The 18,596-nt window shown below is 52.5% G+C and overlaps 1 protein-coding gene across 1 annotated transcript in view; it reads right to left on the reverse strand.

Annotated features, from left to right (window-relative positions):
- The window catches only part of LOC133341200 (CDK5 regulatory subunit-associated protein 2-like), a 32,415-nt gene that overhangs the window by 9,830 nt on the left and 3,989 nt on the right, over nucleotides 1-18,596 (reverse strand). The window contains exons 2-9 of the mRNA XM_061549654.1: nucleotides 10,828-10,919; nucleotides 8,845-8,906; nucleotides 6,789-6,899; nucleotides 6,047-6,123; nucleotides 4,263-4,374; nucleotides 3,740-4,008; nucleotides 3,006-3,180; nucleotides 1,319-1,381 (exon numbers count right to left, since the gene is read on the reverse strand). Of these exons, the coding sequence (XP_061405638.1) occupies nucleotides 1,319-1,381; nucleotides 3,006-3,180; nucleotides 3,740-4,008; nucleotides 4,263-4,374; nucleotides 6,047-6,123; nucleotides 6,789-6,899; nucleotides 8,845-8,906; nucleotides 10,828-10,919 (961 nt within the window). The remainder of the gene's footprint in view (nucleotides 1-1,318; nucleotides 1,382-3,005; nucleotides 3,181-3,739; nucleotides 4,009-4,262; nucleotides 4,375-6,046; nucleotides 6,124-6,788; nucleotides 6,900-8,844; nucleotides 8,907-10,827; nucleotides 10,920-18,596) is intronic.

An 18,596-nucleotide genomic window follows, 5' to 3' on the forward strand; every position in this document is an offset into this window, starting at 1 on the left:
GATGGCGTCTCGTCCTGATGTGGCATTTCACTCCCTCCCTCCATCGATTCATCCCCCCCCCCTCTGTCCCATCTCTCTCACCCACCTCCCTCCCATCTCCCTGGTAACTGGTGAGAAGTCACTGATAATTATAATAACTCTGCTCTGAAAAAGTGTCTCTCGTGCTAATCTACACAGGTGGTTCTGAGCCAGAAGTGCAACATTCCACATTCCTCTGGCAAGGTTTAACTCTGATGTTTTTACAGCTATTCCAATGCTCCAGCACATTTCTGCAATGAGTACAACGCTCTCACACAACGATTCAGGTAGTAGACTAAGGGCGGGGTCCACATGGGAGGACCGTGTCCACTGAGGAGGAGTTACAGGACCCACAGGCACCCTCAAGCGCCTGCTGCCTCACCGTGGCTGTTGGTACTATTAGTCACCTGCCACCTACTGCAGCTTACCGATGACCCAGATACTTCCGCACCCAGCACACCACGTCCAGTACACCTCTCGCTTTGGGCGGTGGCTACTAATAGTTACGCGCCGCTTACGCCAGTTAATTAGCGACCCGGAATAAATATTCGGTGAGACACTAAGTCCTGGCCGTAACCCCACAACCCAGCGGGGGGCGGCGGCGGCGACGGAGACGGCGTCGTAGCCATGGTTTTGAGCGGCGGCGGTGGCGACGCAGCGCTGGAACCATTTACCCAAACAAACCGGGCAATCGCCAGAATAAATAGCGCCCAGCCAGCGCCACGGCTCCCAGCACAGCGGGGCCTCATTCATCTCCCACAAATTCCTTCCCCAAGCGATTCCAGATGTGCCCCGTTCGTCGCCGCTCCAACGACCACCACCCCCACCCCTCGCTTCTCTGCTTCAACGTCGCTTCTCCGCTTCTCTGCATCACAGCTGAGTGGAAGCGTTCGGCGGTTCGGCCCATGGTCGGGACATCGAGCGGAACGACCCAAAAGCGCGACAGAGAGCCTTGCGGCACGGTCGCGAAACCCGACGCAGTGGCAAGACGGAGCGCGCGGAGACGCTCCGAGCACGCGGGGCGAAACGTCGGACGTCGCGCCGAACATCACGCGTACAGTTGCAGGGACGCTCCCGCGTGTTCCATCTTTCTCCCACCGCCACCCCCAGTTACTGCGAACATGGCCATTATGCGCAGCCTAAGCGGGCTTAAAGTGGAAGTGGATCTAGAGTCTAGAGGGACCGGCCAGCATAATGTTGTTATTATTATTTTAGGAAACGACTGCTGAGCAGAGATTTATTTACGGTACGCGGACCGTACGCGCTAAGCGGCCGCGTTAATGGAAGCCACGTTTCTTACCTTAATCACTTCTTGCTGCTGCTGATTCTCCACCTTCTCCCGCTGAAGGTCCTTTATGAGCGCCTACAACAAACCGCCACACGGGGGTCAGAGCGAAGGGTCAACGCGCGAGGTGAAATATAACAGCAGCAGCGCCGTAGTGACACTCATTCGTACCTCACAGCAACAAGGGCCCGGGTTTGATTCCCGACTTTGTGTGAACACCTTTCTGTGTGCAGTGTGCATGCTCTCCCCCTGTTGTGCATGGGTTTCCTTCATCCAGCAGTGGTTCATCCAGAAAAAAAGTCTCGGTGATTTGCGCACTTGGCTACGTACGGTGTGAAAGAAGATCAACTTACATACGTTTAAGTGGTAATCATCTTCTATTTCCAGCCTCTAAGCTAGTAGTGGGAATTCCACATTCCTATGCCGAGGACGAGTCTACCCACAGGATAACCAATGTTGATCTTTCCCACAAAAGAGGACTCATTTTATCGACTCCGGAGGAATGAGATGATGGGCCGAACCGACTCCCCCAGCCAGAAATTACATTTTCAAGCTTCTGATTGTGAGCCGCCCACACCTACCTGAGACGCCTGGCTGGATGGAGTGTAATCTGTAACGCATGGGGCTAAAGCGTGGAAAAGTAGGCCAAGTACCCTCGAAAGGGGCTCTCAGCCAGAGCTCCCTCTCGTGGAGGCCCTTCTGCCAGCAGTGGCGTGAGCGAGCTATTGCAGGGCTACACCTCTACCTTGAGCGTGTACAGGGTTACCCCACAGGTTGCACCACGGCTGCGCGAGTGCCTTCCCATGGCGCGCAGGCTGCGGGGTTCTCATTCTCGTCCCAGCACTAACCAGGTTAAAACTGCTTAGCTTCAGACATCCGACGAGATCAGGTACAATGCCGGGTGACTGGTCACAGGCATTGATCGTGGCTACGAGGACCCAAGCTTCCCCACTAGGGGGCGCAATCTGCCAAGAGCGTCCACTATCTGATAAGGGATGCCCCTCCCTTGCAACAACGTGGGCTCCGTCCCAATTCAGCGAAACGTCTTTATTTAACCCTAACCATCCCGCCGCCCGCTACCAAACGCTCAAAATAAAAACCCAAATGTTCTCTACCCTGGAGAGCCTCGCCGGGTCACGGGACCCACTCGGGAGGGCCCTGCTGGGTTGGGGTGTGTCCCGGTGATGGTCGGCGCGCCCGACTTGCGACCGAGGTCGCCGGTTCGGTTCAAGCTCCCGGTGCGGCAGTTGAAACAACGGTGTAAGTTTCTTAAATTGCCCCTCCCGTGTCTGTGTGCTCAGCAGTACATTGTATACATGGGTTCACCAAGGTTGACCGATCCGCAGGTCGCGTGTGGGTGGGGTAAAGTGTGGGTAGGCACACCTCTTCTAAGATGTCTGGGCCAACGTGGAATAGTTGACCAAAAAACACTCCAGAGCGGCTCTCTAAAGCTTCCAGTTGTGGAGACGCAATCCTGAATGCGTGTGAAACCATGTCGCAATCATCGTCCCCTCTAGAACTCGACTACAACAATGAATCTCAGTTCACGAATGCACGTGGGATGATGAAACAAGTCGCTTATGAATTGCGCAACTGCTCGCAAGCACTTACAGAGATGTGCAAGCGCAGGCCCACAATGCATCAGAGCAATGCATTTGTGGGCGCGCGCTGGGCCCAGCCTGACGACAGCGACGACACTTACATCGCTGGTAGCACGGTTTTCCTGCAGCGTCCTTTTCAGCTTCTCGACGCGCATCCACGGGCTGGGCGGCCCCGACCCCCAGCCCTCCGACGAGCCATCGTCTCCCTCCGCTAGCGGCGGGGGGCCCTCGCTCGCCCGGCCACCCCTCTCCTCGGTAGCGCCGGCTCGCTCGGGACTGACGGTGCCCGCCATGCGGGATGAGGACAAAGAGCCAACGTGTAAAAATGTCAATAACAAATTTGTTTAAAATGCACGCAATTTACAGGACCAACAATTGACTGTAAACCCCAGGGCACGGGACGGCTCCCCACAAGGCTAACTTCACCAGGGCCAAGGACACTGTTCTAAAAACCAGGGGCTGGGAACCGATGGATCGAGGGCCAGACGTGGCCAACTACTTCAACTCGTACGAAGTTCAACATACATACATAATGGTTCCACTTGTGTACCCAGGAAGGCCTCAGCTGAGTCTCAAGATCCTTTTTCAAGAGGGTCCTGGCAAGTTTTTGCAGTCGGGGGCAATTTTGCTGCGGTGGGTGTAATCCCAATTGAGTGATTTGCAGGCAATTTCTGAGCAGTGGGATGTTTTGGTCCAATACAACCCAGGCCCGTATTAACGTTTAGGCATCCTGTGTTCAGGCATGCTATGATAAGTGCTATATGAGAATGTATTATGGACAGGTGTTCTCTATGAGTAATGCTCTGTGACAGGGTACCATGGTACACACACACACCTGTCATTAGGCCCGACCGCCACGGACCTCCTTCCTGTATGGGCCTCACGCCCGTGTGCTAGCTGCTGGAGCTGTTGCTGCTGTTGTCCCTGCGGCTGGTACGGCGGTGGTGACAATGAGGACTGCTGCTGCAGCTGCAACTGTTGCAGCTGCTGCTGGTGCGATGCACGGAGCTCCCCGAGCTCAGCCTCCAGCTCCAGGCCGCGCTCCCTCTCCGCTTGCGCCAGCCTGGCCATGTGGCCCAGCTCCTCCCGGCCCTGCTCCAACTCCTGGTACCGACAGAACACGTAGAGCCACGACTCGCTCACCACGGGGCGGCCCCAATCCACGGCAGCATCTACGTTTGATCACATCTCAATGTGGCCGGGTTTCTTTAAGGCAAGGCCCAGCAAGCAATGCAACTGTTTAACTTAAATTTCGTTTATACTTGATCATCTTTACGACAGTTACAGTGGCCCACCTGTCATAGGCAGAGGGACACTTGACAGGCGGACAGAGCTGTCACATAAACGCTGGTGCGTACCTCCTGCAGCTTGCGCAGCTGCCCCTGCAGCTGCTGCATCTCCTGACGCGCCTGCTGATGCAATCGCGAGATCTCTGCCTCTCTGCTCCCAGCCAACGTCTCCACCGCGTTGCTGTACGGGGTTTAGGTCGGGCGTTTGGGAGGGGGCAACACAAGGATAGCGATCAGCGTCCGAGCCACAGGGGGGATTGGGGGGGCGGTAGTAACCATGGACAGCAAGCGACTGGACAGCTCACAGCACTACCACTGCACCCGAGACATGGAACCTACATTTAACGTAATAGGACAACACAGGACAAACTGGGATATAATCTATAGTAAGTCGTAAATAATTTGTGTTTTTTTGCAGAAAAATACCAATTTTTGTAGTTGTTAATGTCTGATCATAAATCAAAACTGTAAACAATCATATCAGGTGCATTGTTATATTTATTTAAAACTTTTACCTGACAAAGACAGGCTTTATGAATAAGTAAATCATAATTCATACAATCACCGTAGGGATGAGCGGCGGAGTGATCGGTACTTGCAGAGTCGTCGTCTCATTCACATGGCTGTTAAACAGCAGCTGTTTGGGATGTCGTCGTAATGTAGCCAATCGGTTTCTTTATCTGCCGAGTGGTAATGCAGTACCTGGCCTGCACTCTCTCTGTATTGTCCCCAAGTGGCAGCCCTCAAAGGGTTCTTCCCACCGGCACCAGCAATAACCCCCCCCCCCCAAGCCACCCCGAGCGACGGCCCAGCCGCGAGCGCCCCGGCGCAGCTTAATAGCCGACCCCGTGGCAGCCGGCACCCGGGAGGCCATGCCGGCAGGGCGCTATGGGTCACGGGGGGGCCCGCCGGCCCGGACGGCCCACCCGGCAACCGTCCGCCGGTCTGTCGGCGCGTTCCAGGTAATCGTTCGTTATTCCCGCTCGAGGTTGTCGGGCGAACAAAGAATAATAAATGTTAAGATATTAATTGCTCACTAAGGAAAAACACGGATGACCTCTGAGCTAATTGCTGCCACGTGTTGTTGTGGTTGGCGCTCGGCGCCTGTCTCGTGGCGCGTGCCGGTGTATTGTAGCAGAAGAGCCGTGACTGCGGTGGGGATTACGGAGCAGAGCGCTGCCCCAACCAGGGCAGTGCTGCCCTTAACATTTGCCTGCATGTGCATGTGCGTGCCTGAGCACCTGAATGTGTGTGCAAGAGTGTGTGTGTGTGTATCTGTCATTCTTAATACGGGCTAGAGAGGAGACGGGCTGACGCGGCACAGGAGCACATAGAGCTGAGTGGACTTCCGATGACCGATACCAGCGGTGTCAAGTTCGGCCTCTGTGGAGGAGGCTCGTAAAGGACACTACTGAGCAGTTGAAGCCAGTTGCCCTCCTGCAACAATGGAGGGCAAAGTAGTGATGCTCACAACAACGAGCAGAGTGCCAGGTGGCTAAAACGCAGAAAGTTGTAACAGTAGGGAGCACAGATGGTGCAACTGGCAGTCATCTCAATCAGTTAACCCATGGCACCTGGGTCTGTCCCGTGACCTCCTGCCAGCAAGCCTTCGACACTTCACGTGGCCTCAAGGTGTACCTAGCGTGGCACAAGCGCTGTGGTGACATCACCGCAGTGGCCAATGGCGGCTGTTGTAGTGTGGGGAATCAGAGTGCCGTGGTTAGCCATGTCAGTCTTCATAGACGTTCGCTAAGAACACTTACACCAACCGCCTTTGTAGGCTACACGGATAATGTTTGTGTCTGTGTACGCACGTGTATGTACGTGTGTGTGTGTGTGTGTGCGAGACATACGAGGCCTTGACGAGCAGATTCTGCTTCTCCCTTAGGTCTCTCTTGAGGCTCTCCACCTCCACCTTGAGCTCGATGTTCTGTAGTAAGGACAATGACAAAGATCCCCCGTATAGCCTTTAACAGACTGTTGAGGCAAGTGCTGTGAGCAAGCACCTATGAAGGCCGTGACGGGACACGAGGGGGTGGGTGGCAAGCACCACATCCAACCGCCTTCGTCTCTCCAGTGCTGACGTTCACCCAGTACTAAGTACTAATTTCAGGCTGAGTTGACCTTGGGGTGCCAAATATTCGTCACTGTTGTTCGTGGGCGGAACTCGAACTCGGGTCACTGGGTTCAGAGTGGAGTATATCAACCACACCCCCTGGCACAGACACACACACACAGTCTATGCTCACGCGTATACAGTCAACCATACGACAACGAAGACAACGCACATTGGAAAGCAGTGCAGAATCCATGCATGTGCATGATTTTCATTCCTGGCTTTTGAGGCGATGGGGAAGGGGGCAGAGGGACAAACAAGAGGGAATAAGACCACACATCCGCCCATAGCAACAAGCATCAATCTATAGCAACGAGCAACGATCCATACCAGGCCATAGCCTGGACCGGCAAAGGCTTGGGTCATGTTGCCAAGAAACCGTGGAAACACAGCACGACCGGTCGTGGCAATGACGACAGAAAGGCAGCCACGGGCGCTGGCACGGCCGGATGTTGCCAGAGCGGCAGCACAAGCCTCACCGTCCGGTAGACATCTTCCGTGGCGCCATCGCAGCCTTCCTGCACGCGTTCTTCCAGGAAGTAGATGCGCAGCTTCAGGCTGAAGTTCTCCTTCTTTAGCTCCGCTATTTGCTGCACGGGGAAAAGACCGACGGATGCAGGAGGCGGTGGGGGGGGGGTGGGGGAGAGACGCCGGTGGTGAGAGGCGGCGGAACCAACGCCTGGGCACCAACGCCACCCCTCACCTCATCTGAACTCACGAAACATCATCCCTTACCCTTATGTGGGCCCCAACTACCACCTCTCCAACATCATCCATGACCCGTCATGGGCCCTAAGAATGCCTCCTCACCCTCCCTATGCCCCAAGGACCAATCCTCCTTCTTTTGTGGCTCATAAAAGCAGGGGTTACAAGCTCAGTCAAACAACCAATATGTAACAATGGCTCGTTAGAATGATTATCATGAGCAGGAACAAACTTGATAACCCACAGGTATATTCAAGCTTGGACTGTAAACATTTCCAGTCGAAACTAGTATGAGCTATTTTCAAATATACGGGGGTTATAATGTGTTTCCATCCAGTGACCCGAATTCAGTTACTGGCCAAGGCTAACATGAGTAGTGGCGAAGTATGGTCACGCAATTTGTACAACCGACACGGAGTGGGAAGGCATTGATCCAACAGTGGATTGAAAAAGGGCTGTGCATCTTAAAATTAATCCAGGACATCCCTCAATTTGCAAGATCGCCGGGACGGGAGTGAACGGTTTCGATCGTCGATAAACCACTCGCGTCCTTTCCCCCGCTGACGTCACGCAAACCGATCTAAGACAGAAGCAGCGGGGGCCGCGTGCTTGAGCCGGCACGGTGAAAGTTCCGGATCGGAAGTTTCTCATCCGGCAGTGTCCGGTCGTGAGGGGCACGGTGATCAACCGCTCCTACACCCTCCTCTTCCCGCCACCACCACCGCCACTGAAACCACTGCCGCTATCATTATCATTTCCGTCACCATCAGCAGCGCAACCAATACCACCACTCCATACTCCTGCCATCACCACCGTAGCCACCATCCTCATTTCCAAAACTACCAGCACCATCATCGTGGCTACCAACACCACCACTTCCTCCTCCTGCCACCACCACAATCGCACCCCCTACCCCGTTTCTCTGTCACCACCGCCACCACCTCCTCGTGCCACCACCACGGCCCCCACCCCTTTCGCCTGCCACCACCGCAGCCGCCGCCCAGCACGGAAGGACAAACCGTATCCGCAAATACCGCAGGGTGGGGGTGCACTTGGGGAGGGGGACATTTATTAATAGGGACGGACGAAACTCAACCGGGCAGTGGCAGGTGCATAACCTCTCCCTGCGGCTCGCGTTGTACCGATACGGCGCGGCGGTGAAGCCGGGACGCTTGGAGCCGGCCTCAGCGCGCAGTTGGCGTTTTGGCAGCTGAATAACGGCACGGCATGCCGGAGACCCGTACGCGCGCGCCATTTCAACCATCAGTGGTGGCGCCGTCAAAAGAATTTCAATAATTTCCCCCATACTCAAACGAGCTCGGTCTGGCGCCGATCTCTGGCACCGGCACTAAACCGGCGGTGAAAATTCCACATTCCTATGGCTGCGGCCTGGCCACAGCCCAGAGCAGGCGCGGCTGAGACGGTGCAAACGAGGGCCGGGCGGCGGCAGCGGTGACCCGGTCGCCACTCCATGAAACCTGAGCTGCACGGCATCCTGGGAGCAGCTGCCCGGGGAGAGCTCTTAGCCGCATCAATTATGTACGTGGTAAGAGACACCAGCACGGAGCGTGTCGGGGGACAGGAGGTGAGGGCGCTGGCTCGGAGGCAGCGATGTGACGGTGGGTGATGCGGAGTTAACAGAGGGAGATGTTTATTTATTTTAGTTTCCTTAGCCAGGTGAGAACTCAAGAGACCACGATGAGTCGCAAGAGTGACCTGTTGTGTGTATCGTGATGGTGGGTCACGGGGAGTTTTTGTGGTGGTCGGAGATGTTGCGTGTGGTGGGGGATGAGGGGGAGGGAAGGGACGGGAAGAAGGCGGGACGCCCACCTGTTCGTAGTCCTTCATGGTGCGGGCGCGTGTGGGTGAGATTTGAGTCCCTCCCGCCAGCCCTGAGGAGAAGTGAGGGGAGGGACGTTAAAGATCCCATTAACCAGGGCGGCTTCTGGGATTCTAACTGCAAACCTGTACAATGAGCAGCGAACGCGCGACCGCTGGGCGTTGTCTATAACACTGCGGCGACATATAAAATAATTTGCACAGTTGCTATCTGCACCATTCTGATAGCGCAATGTTACAGGGGGTCATCATCACTGCAGTTAGCTGGGGGGGCAGGGGGGGGCGGTGGAGGCACCGTGTGACACTGGTGACATTGAAACGTGCACACACAGGGAGAGGCTCCGACACAGGGGGGGGGCATCACGAGCTGGCAGTGTCTAAACATAGGACCGCGGGGGGGGGGGGGGAGCTGCACTCGCACATTCACAATGACCATAACACACAAATACACATTTACAGCAGGTGGATGAGTTTTGTGTGCGGCTGAATAGTAGAGGAGGTGGGAAGGTGAGTGGGTAAGCGAGTGTTGGGTAGATGAGTGGGTGGATGGGTGGGTTGGTAAGTAGATGGGTGAATAAATGGTGAGTGGGTGAGTGGATGACGAGTGAGTTTGTGTGTGGATTGGTGGGGTATCAGTGTGGGCGAATGGGTGGACGGATGGTTGAGAGGGTAAGCATGTGAACGGGCCGGTGGATCATTAAACAGGTTTATGAGTGGGTGCTTGTGCGTGCGGATCGGTGGATGGTGGGGATGGCAAGGGTGTGGGTCTGTGTGTGAATTGGCAGGTGTGTAAGTGGATATATGGATGGATGAGTTGGTGAGTGGTTTAACGGGGTGAGCATGTGGAGCAGTGGGTGAGTAAATGTGTCAGTGGATATGTGGATGGTTGAGTGGCTAAGTGTGGACCAGAAGATGTGTGGATGGATAGGTGGGTGGATGGTTGAGTGTGTATATAATGTGGTCGGAGGGTGATTTACTGGGTGAATGTACAAAGAAATGGACAGGTGGGTGAATGATTGAGTGGGTTGGTGTGTGTGAAGAAGCAGTGGCCCTCGCACTGCGCTATGAACCTGGCAACCCGAGTTCGAATCCCGCTCACGGTCAACATTAGTGACAAATATCTGAACTTGTCCTGGGCCTACCCTTGATTACTTGAGCCTGGTGCAGTGTGTAAAAATCAGTATTGCAGAGGCAAAGGCATGGTGCTGGACACTCACCTCCTCGTGTGCCATCCCGGCCTGAATAGCTTCTCGCTAACAGTATTTTCCCAAACAGTCTGTCAAGGTTGTAGGGCATCGTCGGATCTCCTTTGCCAGTACCAAAATATGATAATAAGGTTGTCCCCTTTTTCCCGGCAACAAAATAGGTGTTAAGATGTTAAAACACCAAACCGAAACCTTTTACAAGGAATCATGTCTGCATTAACCACAATGCTTGTGGTCAACACCGTTTAAGATGAGGCTCAAAAGAAAGCTGTCTCTAGTGTGGACCAATCCGTTTCAAGGACAATGGATATATTAGAGTACGTTTTTTGTTTGCATTCTGACCACAAGCATTGTGGTTAATGCAGACATGATTCATTGTAAAAGGTTTCAGTTTGGTGTTTTAACATCTTAACACCTGTTTTGTTGCCAGAAAAAAGGGGAAAAACCTATTATCATGTTATGGGGCATCTTTGTCATTGTCTTTGTTGTGGGTGGATGATTGAGAGGGTGAGAGAGTGGCTTTGTGTATGAACTGGGCGAGTGTGTCAATGGGTTTGTTTACGAGTTGATGGTTGAGTCACTGAATGAATAAGTGGGCATGTGAGTGATTGAGGAGAGGGGGAGTGAATTATTGCGAGCGAGAAGTTAAGCGAGCAAATTAGTGGGTTGGTGTGTGGTGGGTGACCGAGTGAATAAGCGGGTGGGTTAGCGATAGGCGAGTACGCAGTGAGGCATCGGTGATGAGCAGGAGGAGGAATGCCACCCGTACCTCCCGGTCCGCCCGGCTCCACCCCGAGCTCCATGCCCAGCAGCCCCCCGGGCTCCACGCCCGTCAGCTCATGCAGGCGGGACAGGCTGCTGCTAACAACAACGACAAGAGGCCTCGATCAGCACTGCACTCAGCTCTGCACCCGGCACCGCACGGTCACCCGCAGCTTTTGAGTCAACATCACCGAGTGACCTTTAAATGCGATCGCGAGCCTTCATGGACACGTCCACTGTTACCGTACTCCCCGGATCACAAGACGCTCCGGAAAGTAAGTCGCATCCCAAACTCATGCCCCGAGTCAATAAAGTCACGCACACCCGGTAAACTTACAAACACACTCACACACTTGCATAGACACAATAGCATGCACACACACTAACACACAAGACAACGGTCCCCCATAAAGTCTTAACAGACTTTTGTGGCAAGTGCTGTTAACGAGCACCTATGAAGGCCGGCACCCTGGCTCACCAGGTTACAGCAAGTGAACTAATCGCCATATGTACGGGGATAGAGCGTTGACCCCTCGCGCAAGGCGTGGGTTTTCTCCGGGTGCTCTGGTTTCCTCCCACTTGTATAATAAACATTAATCATTAATTGGCTGAAGACAACTTAAAATAAAAACCCAATGTGGGACGAGGAGGTTGGTGGCAGACAGCAAGTCCCAGCTGCCTTTGTTTCCCAAATGTTCATGCACCAGGAAGTCATTTAAGGCTGAGTCGACCTAATGGAGGCCCAGGACCAGTTAAGATATTCGTCATCGGCGTTGTCCGTGACTACTGCGCCACCGCTCCTCACGAACAGCACACACACAACTTACACAGATAACGACACACACCCCCAACTGTTGCTTCACAGCATAGGGGAACAATGCGAGTCTCACTATCCACAGGACTGGGCAGCGTGCACACTCGTGGCAAACGTTGGCGATGCCGAGCAATCCTTCGCTCAACCCGCGGCAAAAAAATACCACGCACGGCCAGGTGCGGCGACCAGGGAGCCACTCATGGGCCGTCCGGGGGCCACGGCCACATCGGTGATGGTCAGCACTAAAGCACCGCGTTCCCAAATTATAAACGTTACCCGCCACGCCACGCCATTCTATTCTGGGATGTTTTTCAGAGATGGTGTTTGAACACACGGAGCTTCACGAACAAACGCGTCACCCTCGCACCATTGCTCCGCCGTCACGTTCCAGCGATGTCGCGCTTTTGGGCCGATGACTCGAGCGCGCGGCGAGCGTGTGATGTGTGTGAACTGTGGGCAGCGGCAGCATAGCGGTTAGCGCGCTACGAACCCGGTGACCTGAGTTCGATTTCCGTTCACGGCAACCAGTGACGATTATCTGAACCAGTCCAGGGTATTTCTTAGGTTAACTGATCCTTAAGTGAGGACCTGGCATGGTGTTGACCACCCACCAGCCTTCATAGGTGCTAAACTAATACATGGTAAGCGAGTGTGTGCATGGGTAGATGATAGAGTGACCAGTGGCTTGGTGTGTCCGTGCCTCCGATTAGCACGGTTGGCTACGTACGGTGCGAAATAAGTTTGACAAACACACGTGAGCAGATGTGAGCGAATGAGTACCAGTGAGTGAGTAGGTGATTAAGTGAGTGTGTGAGTGAGCAAATGAGTCGGTGAGCCAGTGAGCACGGGGGAGTGCGAGCCCTTTTGAGAGTAGGCAATTGAATGAGCGAGCAAGTCAGCGAGTGAACGATCGAGCAAGTTCCTTTCCCCGTAATCTTGCGGTGCATGCGCGGTGAAGGAAGCCAGACCCCCCCCCACCCAATGCTGCCCGTGTGTAAACGCCCGTATTAGGACGCCGCCTGCTTGTATTTCCACCGATTTAGCTCTCGCTGAGCGCAGCTCCGACCGGGGCTCGGCACGCACTCCGACACCTCTCCATCCCGCTATCCGCTCCCCGCAGCGCCATGACACTTGTCTTTTCATTATCTCCCAATTACAATCCAATTGGGCGGCAGGGGGGCGAAGTGGCGGTGACGATCGTGCCTCACGGCAAGGAGCACCTAAGTTCCATTCCAGACTCGGGCGTGTTTCTGTACGGAGTTTGTATGTTCTCCACCTGTTCTGTATGGATTTCCTCAGGGTTCTCCAGTTTCCTCCCACAGCTAAAAGAAATACCCAATGTAACTGATATCAACTCAAATATCTACAAATTACTCAATTGCGAGTAAATGTAGCGACATTGCCCCCTATTGCAATAACTTGACAGGACCCTCCTAAAAAGTAATGTGACTACGAGTCTTTCCCTGGGTAAACAAGCAGAACAACCATGATTGGGATTGCTGCCACGGTGCAACGCAATGGCGCATGGAGTAATCTCAGAAAACTCCACGGTGACTGGAGTGGGGCGGTGGGGGCTAGGTGTAGGGTTAGAGTTAGGGTCGTGAGCAGGACCGATCAGTCATTGGCTGCCAGTGAACATCCACATCGCTGCATCCCGTGCGTGTGTCACACATGGCGGATGGACACCAGCACCAGCGGTGGAGGCGGTCACGTGAATTATTCATCTGCCATAAAACATTCAACGCCGCGGGGCACACAACAAATGCTGGTTCCCATTCGGCCGGATCGATAACAGCGCAAATACATTATCACAACAATGCGATTAGCGGCCACCATAATGGCCATTAGTAGCAGACACGCGGGACTGACAGAAAGTGACTCGGAGATGGCACAGAGATGGCTCACGACACCTAACCCGACTTATCCAGCCACGTACACACAGACCCACCAAAACATCGAGCTCGATCAACGAGGAAAAACAACACCCAGCCACCGCTGCCAACACCAAATCACTACACAAACCCAGCCCATGCTTTCATAACAACCCTACCAGCGAGCGGGATGAGGTATTGAGGGTCATGCAAGTGATGGCTATAGCGTTGTTACCGTATCCTCCGGATTATAAGACTGCTCTGGAAAGTAAGACAGTGTACAAAAAAAAGTACCTATAGACCACGCACCCAAAGTCATTGGTATTGGCCAAACATTCCAACGCTAAAAGTTGCTCAAGTGGGATTACACATGGCAATATGGTCTTCGAGAGAATCACTGAGGCATTTCCTGGGTAACCAAGCAAATAATAATGATAATTCAATACAATCATGTTTGTCAACAAGCAACTGGTGTCTGCTGGTTGGTCTTGTAACACCTCCAGTCTGATCGCATGGGATTATCTTTGATATTTTAACACATCGTCTGATCAGTCGGCTGGGCTTATCATCTCGTGATTTGATTCCATGGGGTTATATGAATCTTGGCGCAAGCTCTGACCTGGTCTCTCATTTACAGCAGTCATCCATCGTAGCTTCTATTAAATTCGCCGTGGACCCTTGGAGTAAACAGTGTCGTATGTATGTGGGCAGTGTTGATTCCAGACGCTACAAGACTACACGGACTGCGCTGCTGTTTGCCGTGGACCCTCAACATTCCGTGTCTCACATTTGCAGTTATTATATTATTATTAACCCTTCATCACCCCGTGAAGCTTCGCACGAGGACGCCACGTGCCACACACGCACGTACACGCATGTACACTGCCTGCTTGGCCAACAGTTCAACAACCCAGTGTGAACTCCACGGTCATTCGCAAGCTTTTGCCAGACGTAATTCCCCCGGCGTTCATGACCACTTAGTGCTGTGCCCGCTCTCCTCATAACTCACCTACGACATATCAATTCAACCACCCGCTCACCTACTTGGTCACTCACTCACTCTTGCACTGGTCTGTACACCTTCTGCTCAGCCGTTAACACTCTTGTTCACCCAACCACTCTCTGGCTCACTGTAAACCAATCCACCCATCCAATCACTCACTTGCATTCACCTATTTACTCACTCACCTACACTGTCGCTCACTCGCTCATCCACTCATTTACTCGCTCACTTGAGAACTCACCCACCCATCTACCCACTTTCTCCGACTCATCCACGATTCACTCAATCATCCATTAAATCACTCACAATGCTATTCATCCATGTACTCACAAATCCACCAACTGACCCACACAACCGATCTCTCCATTGCCCATACATAGACCCACTCACCCACGTTGCCACTCACTCTTACAGCTACTTATCCACTCTCTTGGGCATACACCAACTCACCCATTCGCTCTCCCACACTACCGCCCACCCGTTTTCTCACTCACACTTTCGCTTGCTTGCTCATTCACCCACTCGCACACCCTCTGGCTCACCCACCCATCTGCTTGCTCACCCACACTTTCGCTCACTCACCGACCCCACACGGCCACACAAAGGCACCGACCGGGCGGCATCAATGTTTAATGGCCCCAGCGGCCGTCCGAAGAGCGCCAGGGGCACCGGAGCTGGCGCAGAACTCAACAGACGCGGCGTAACAACAACAATAAGTCCTTTATTTATACAAACAAAGCCACGGCTGAGTCTCAAGGCTCATTTTCAGGAGGGTCCTGCGATGGGAAGTATCACCAATTGCTGGTAATTGTATCTTGTGGTTTTAAAATGAAATTATGGAAGAGTGCCCGGAGAAAACTCAACACAATACTCAAAGCGATCCGTAGAGATACGAAGATCTTAGAAAACGGCTGCCCTCTGTCCCACCTCCTACTATGGGCAACAAGCCCGGCGTGCCTACTTGATTCCGTAAGCAGTGAACACGATATGATGTACGCAGTGACTTAGAAGGGCACAAAATACAGTGACACGTTTTCACACACTGCCCAATAATACCAACAGTGCAAAATAATTGGGTGGCAGGGTGGTGGCACAGTGGTAACACTCCTGCCTCACAGCAAGACGTTTCTGAGTTCAATTCCCAATTCTGGATCCTTACTGTGAGCAGTTTGTATTCTCACCCCCCTGTTCTGCATGGGTTTCCTCCGTGTTCTCCGGTTTCCTCCCATAGCTCAAAACATAACTGGTATCAGCCCAAACTTCCCCAATGCTAAAAACTTAAATGTAAACCACTCAACTGGAATCACGCACAGCAGCAGCAACATCGCCCCCAAATCAGACTCCGTGAGGCATTCCTGAGTAAACAAGCGAAATCATAATAATCATAACATACCCTCAACTGTTCTCACAGAAGGATCGGTCATCTTCCTACTCCTCGCACAGGGGTGGCTTGGCATTACCGTGGCGAGTGGGTGAGGAGGCCTGTAACGGACTGTGCCCGCATTTGTTTTCGTAAACAGTGGGCGGCGAGGGCTGCGAGATGCCGCTATTTCCACGGCTAACCTTGGACAGGCGATCGCGGCAGCAATCGCGGCCCCGCGGGCGGCCGGTTCGGGTGACAGGCGATACGGCCCGAATTCCTCCGCAAGAAACGCGTTAAATATAGCGTCGGGGCACAAGCGCGCGTGCGTACGTGTGTGCGTGTGCAGCACAGCCAACAACAGCTGCTGCTGCAACCCAGGTCCAAACCACAAAGCGGGATAGGACAGGCGTTTCCTTTGTGCAACATCACTACCGTGTGAGACCACTACCGACAAGTTCACTCATGAACGATATAACAAAAGCGTGGGATCACCACAGAAAGGTTTCTACCTACTGTGAGGTCAATACCAAGGTCACGACTGGGGTAAGTTGAACACTGAATGAGTTAACAAAGGAATGAGTTCACAACTGTGTTTGATCACTACCAGGTTCACTACTGTTGGAGTTCACTAATGGGAGTGGTCACTACCGCACGAGTTCACTACTGAGGTCGCTACTGAATAATCTCAATGAATGGTTGAGCGAGTTCACTGTCGTGATTTCACCAGTGTAGAAATGCAACAACGCAGATTCATCGATTAAAATCTATTCTTGCATTCAATGTACAAGTGTCTAATTGTACTTGTCCTCATCGATTACATAAGATGCACGCTATTCATATGCAAATGACTTGCAAGTTGTACACATCCGAGTCGTTATACAACCAGGTCATTACACACGCAAGCCGTGATGCACACAAGTCTTTGCAGTGAAACCCCTCCTATCCGTGGCCCTATTACCCGTCACTTCTAATACCCAAATCCCCAATCAATATGCAACATATCCTATGAAAAACCAATAGCCTCTTCCTATTATCCGCCTATGAGAGGGACCACCTCGATGTGGAGACAAAATAGCCCTATTGTCCACAATTATCCGTGGATAAGTAACCCAGAAGTGGTCTCCTGGATTTGCTACATTCATTACATTATCCATATAATTTACCCAATAACAGTGACCTAAAATTGTTGGCAAATGATTATTTCTATTATTCCACTCTTTTATCCAGGAAAGCCTCACTGGGTCTTAAGACTCTCTGTTCAGGAGGTTCCTGATAAAAGTGTTTTGCAGTATGGGGAAATGCTTCTGCAGTGTGATCCTAACCGAGTAATCTGCAGGTTCATTTCAGCATTGGGATATATGACCAATGACAGCTACATTGTACAGTTTTATTGTAAAGTTAATCTGAACTCCATTCCTAAATTCATGGTATCCTCAAATAAGTCTCCCAAAATCACCATGGACCAGAGGCGGACCAGAGGGGTCGCCCAAACTGGGCCTGTAAATTCATCTTATTTGATCACGTTTACCTTAGATAACCGTGCTGACATCACGAGTTATATTTCACCGACAATAATAATAATATGCGCCAATAGCACCCCCACCACGCATCTCCACCGACGGGACATATTTCACCGGAGACACATGCACACACACACGGGCCGGTACCCACGTGGCACGGTGAGAGACCAGGGACACCGCGACCGCACACGCGGATTATCAGCACTGCTCGGAAAACACAGCTGGCAGCACCGGGGCCACGCCTGACGTCAGTGGCGTCGTGCCCCGGGCTGTGACGCCGGCCTCTTGCGCCTGTTCAGGTCCATATCCTCATAAAGAGACCCATAGACTCACATAGACCCGTAGACTCACATAGACCCATGGACTCACATATACCCATAGACTCACATAGACCCATATACTCACATAGACCCATAGACTCACATAGACCCGTAGACTCACATAGACCCGTAGACTCACATAGACCCGTAGACTCACATAGACCCGTAGACTCACATAGACCCGTAGACTCACACGGTGATTGCTACGCACATGGAGACCCTTAGACAACACAAATAAAACTCGCGTAGGCCCGTAAACTGACGCAGACAACGATAGACTCGCAGAGTCTTACGTAGAGATCCTTAAACTCACACTGACAGAGAGACCCACAGAATCCCTCTGCCCCTATTCACATCCAAGCTCCTGAACTTGCTCCTCTCCTCTGCCTGTGACTGACTGCTGATGCAGTCATATTTAGATACGAAGTAAATACACACTGTATTACATTGCGCAGTGTAGACTTGTATAGAAACCCATAGATTCCCACACAGAACCATAAACTCCCTGAGAGATCCAAAGACTCACAAAGAGATCCATAGATTCAAATAGAGGCCAACAAACTAACATTGGGAAACAGAAAATGCACATGAAAGCCACAGACTCACATTCTATAAAACTCATAAAATCGCATTAGGAACCACAGATTCAAACAGCAACCCAGAGACTCACATAGAGCTCCAGACTCATGACCACTGTTCAAGTCCAGGCGACAAAATAATCATGAACACGGTCACATTTAGATGCGATGTAAATACACATTTTAACGTAGTGTGTTCACAGTAATGGCAGAGAACTCAGCACGGCACGGTTTCAAATCCAACCGCAACACACAATCTATGTCTAACTCAGATGAACACACACCACTTGTCTCACCGTTAATCCCA

Source organism: Lethenteron reissneri, chromosome 11 (assembly GCF_015708825.2).
Source record: "Lethenteron reissneri isolate LAM-NWPU_2019-01 chromosome 11, ASM1570882v1, whole genome shotgun sequence".
Lineage (NCBI taxonomy): Eukaryota > Metazoa > Chordata > Hyperoartia > Petromyzontiformes > Petromyzontidae > Lethenteron > Lethenteron reissneri.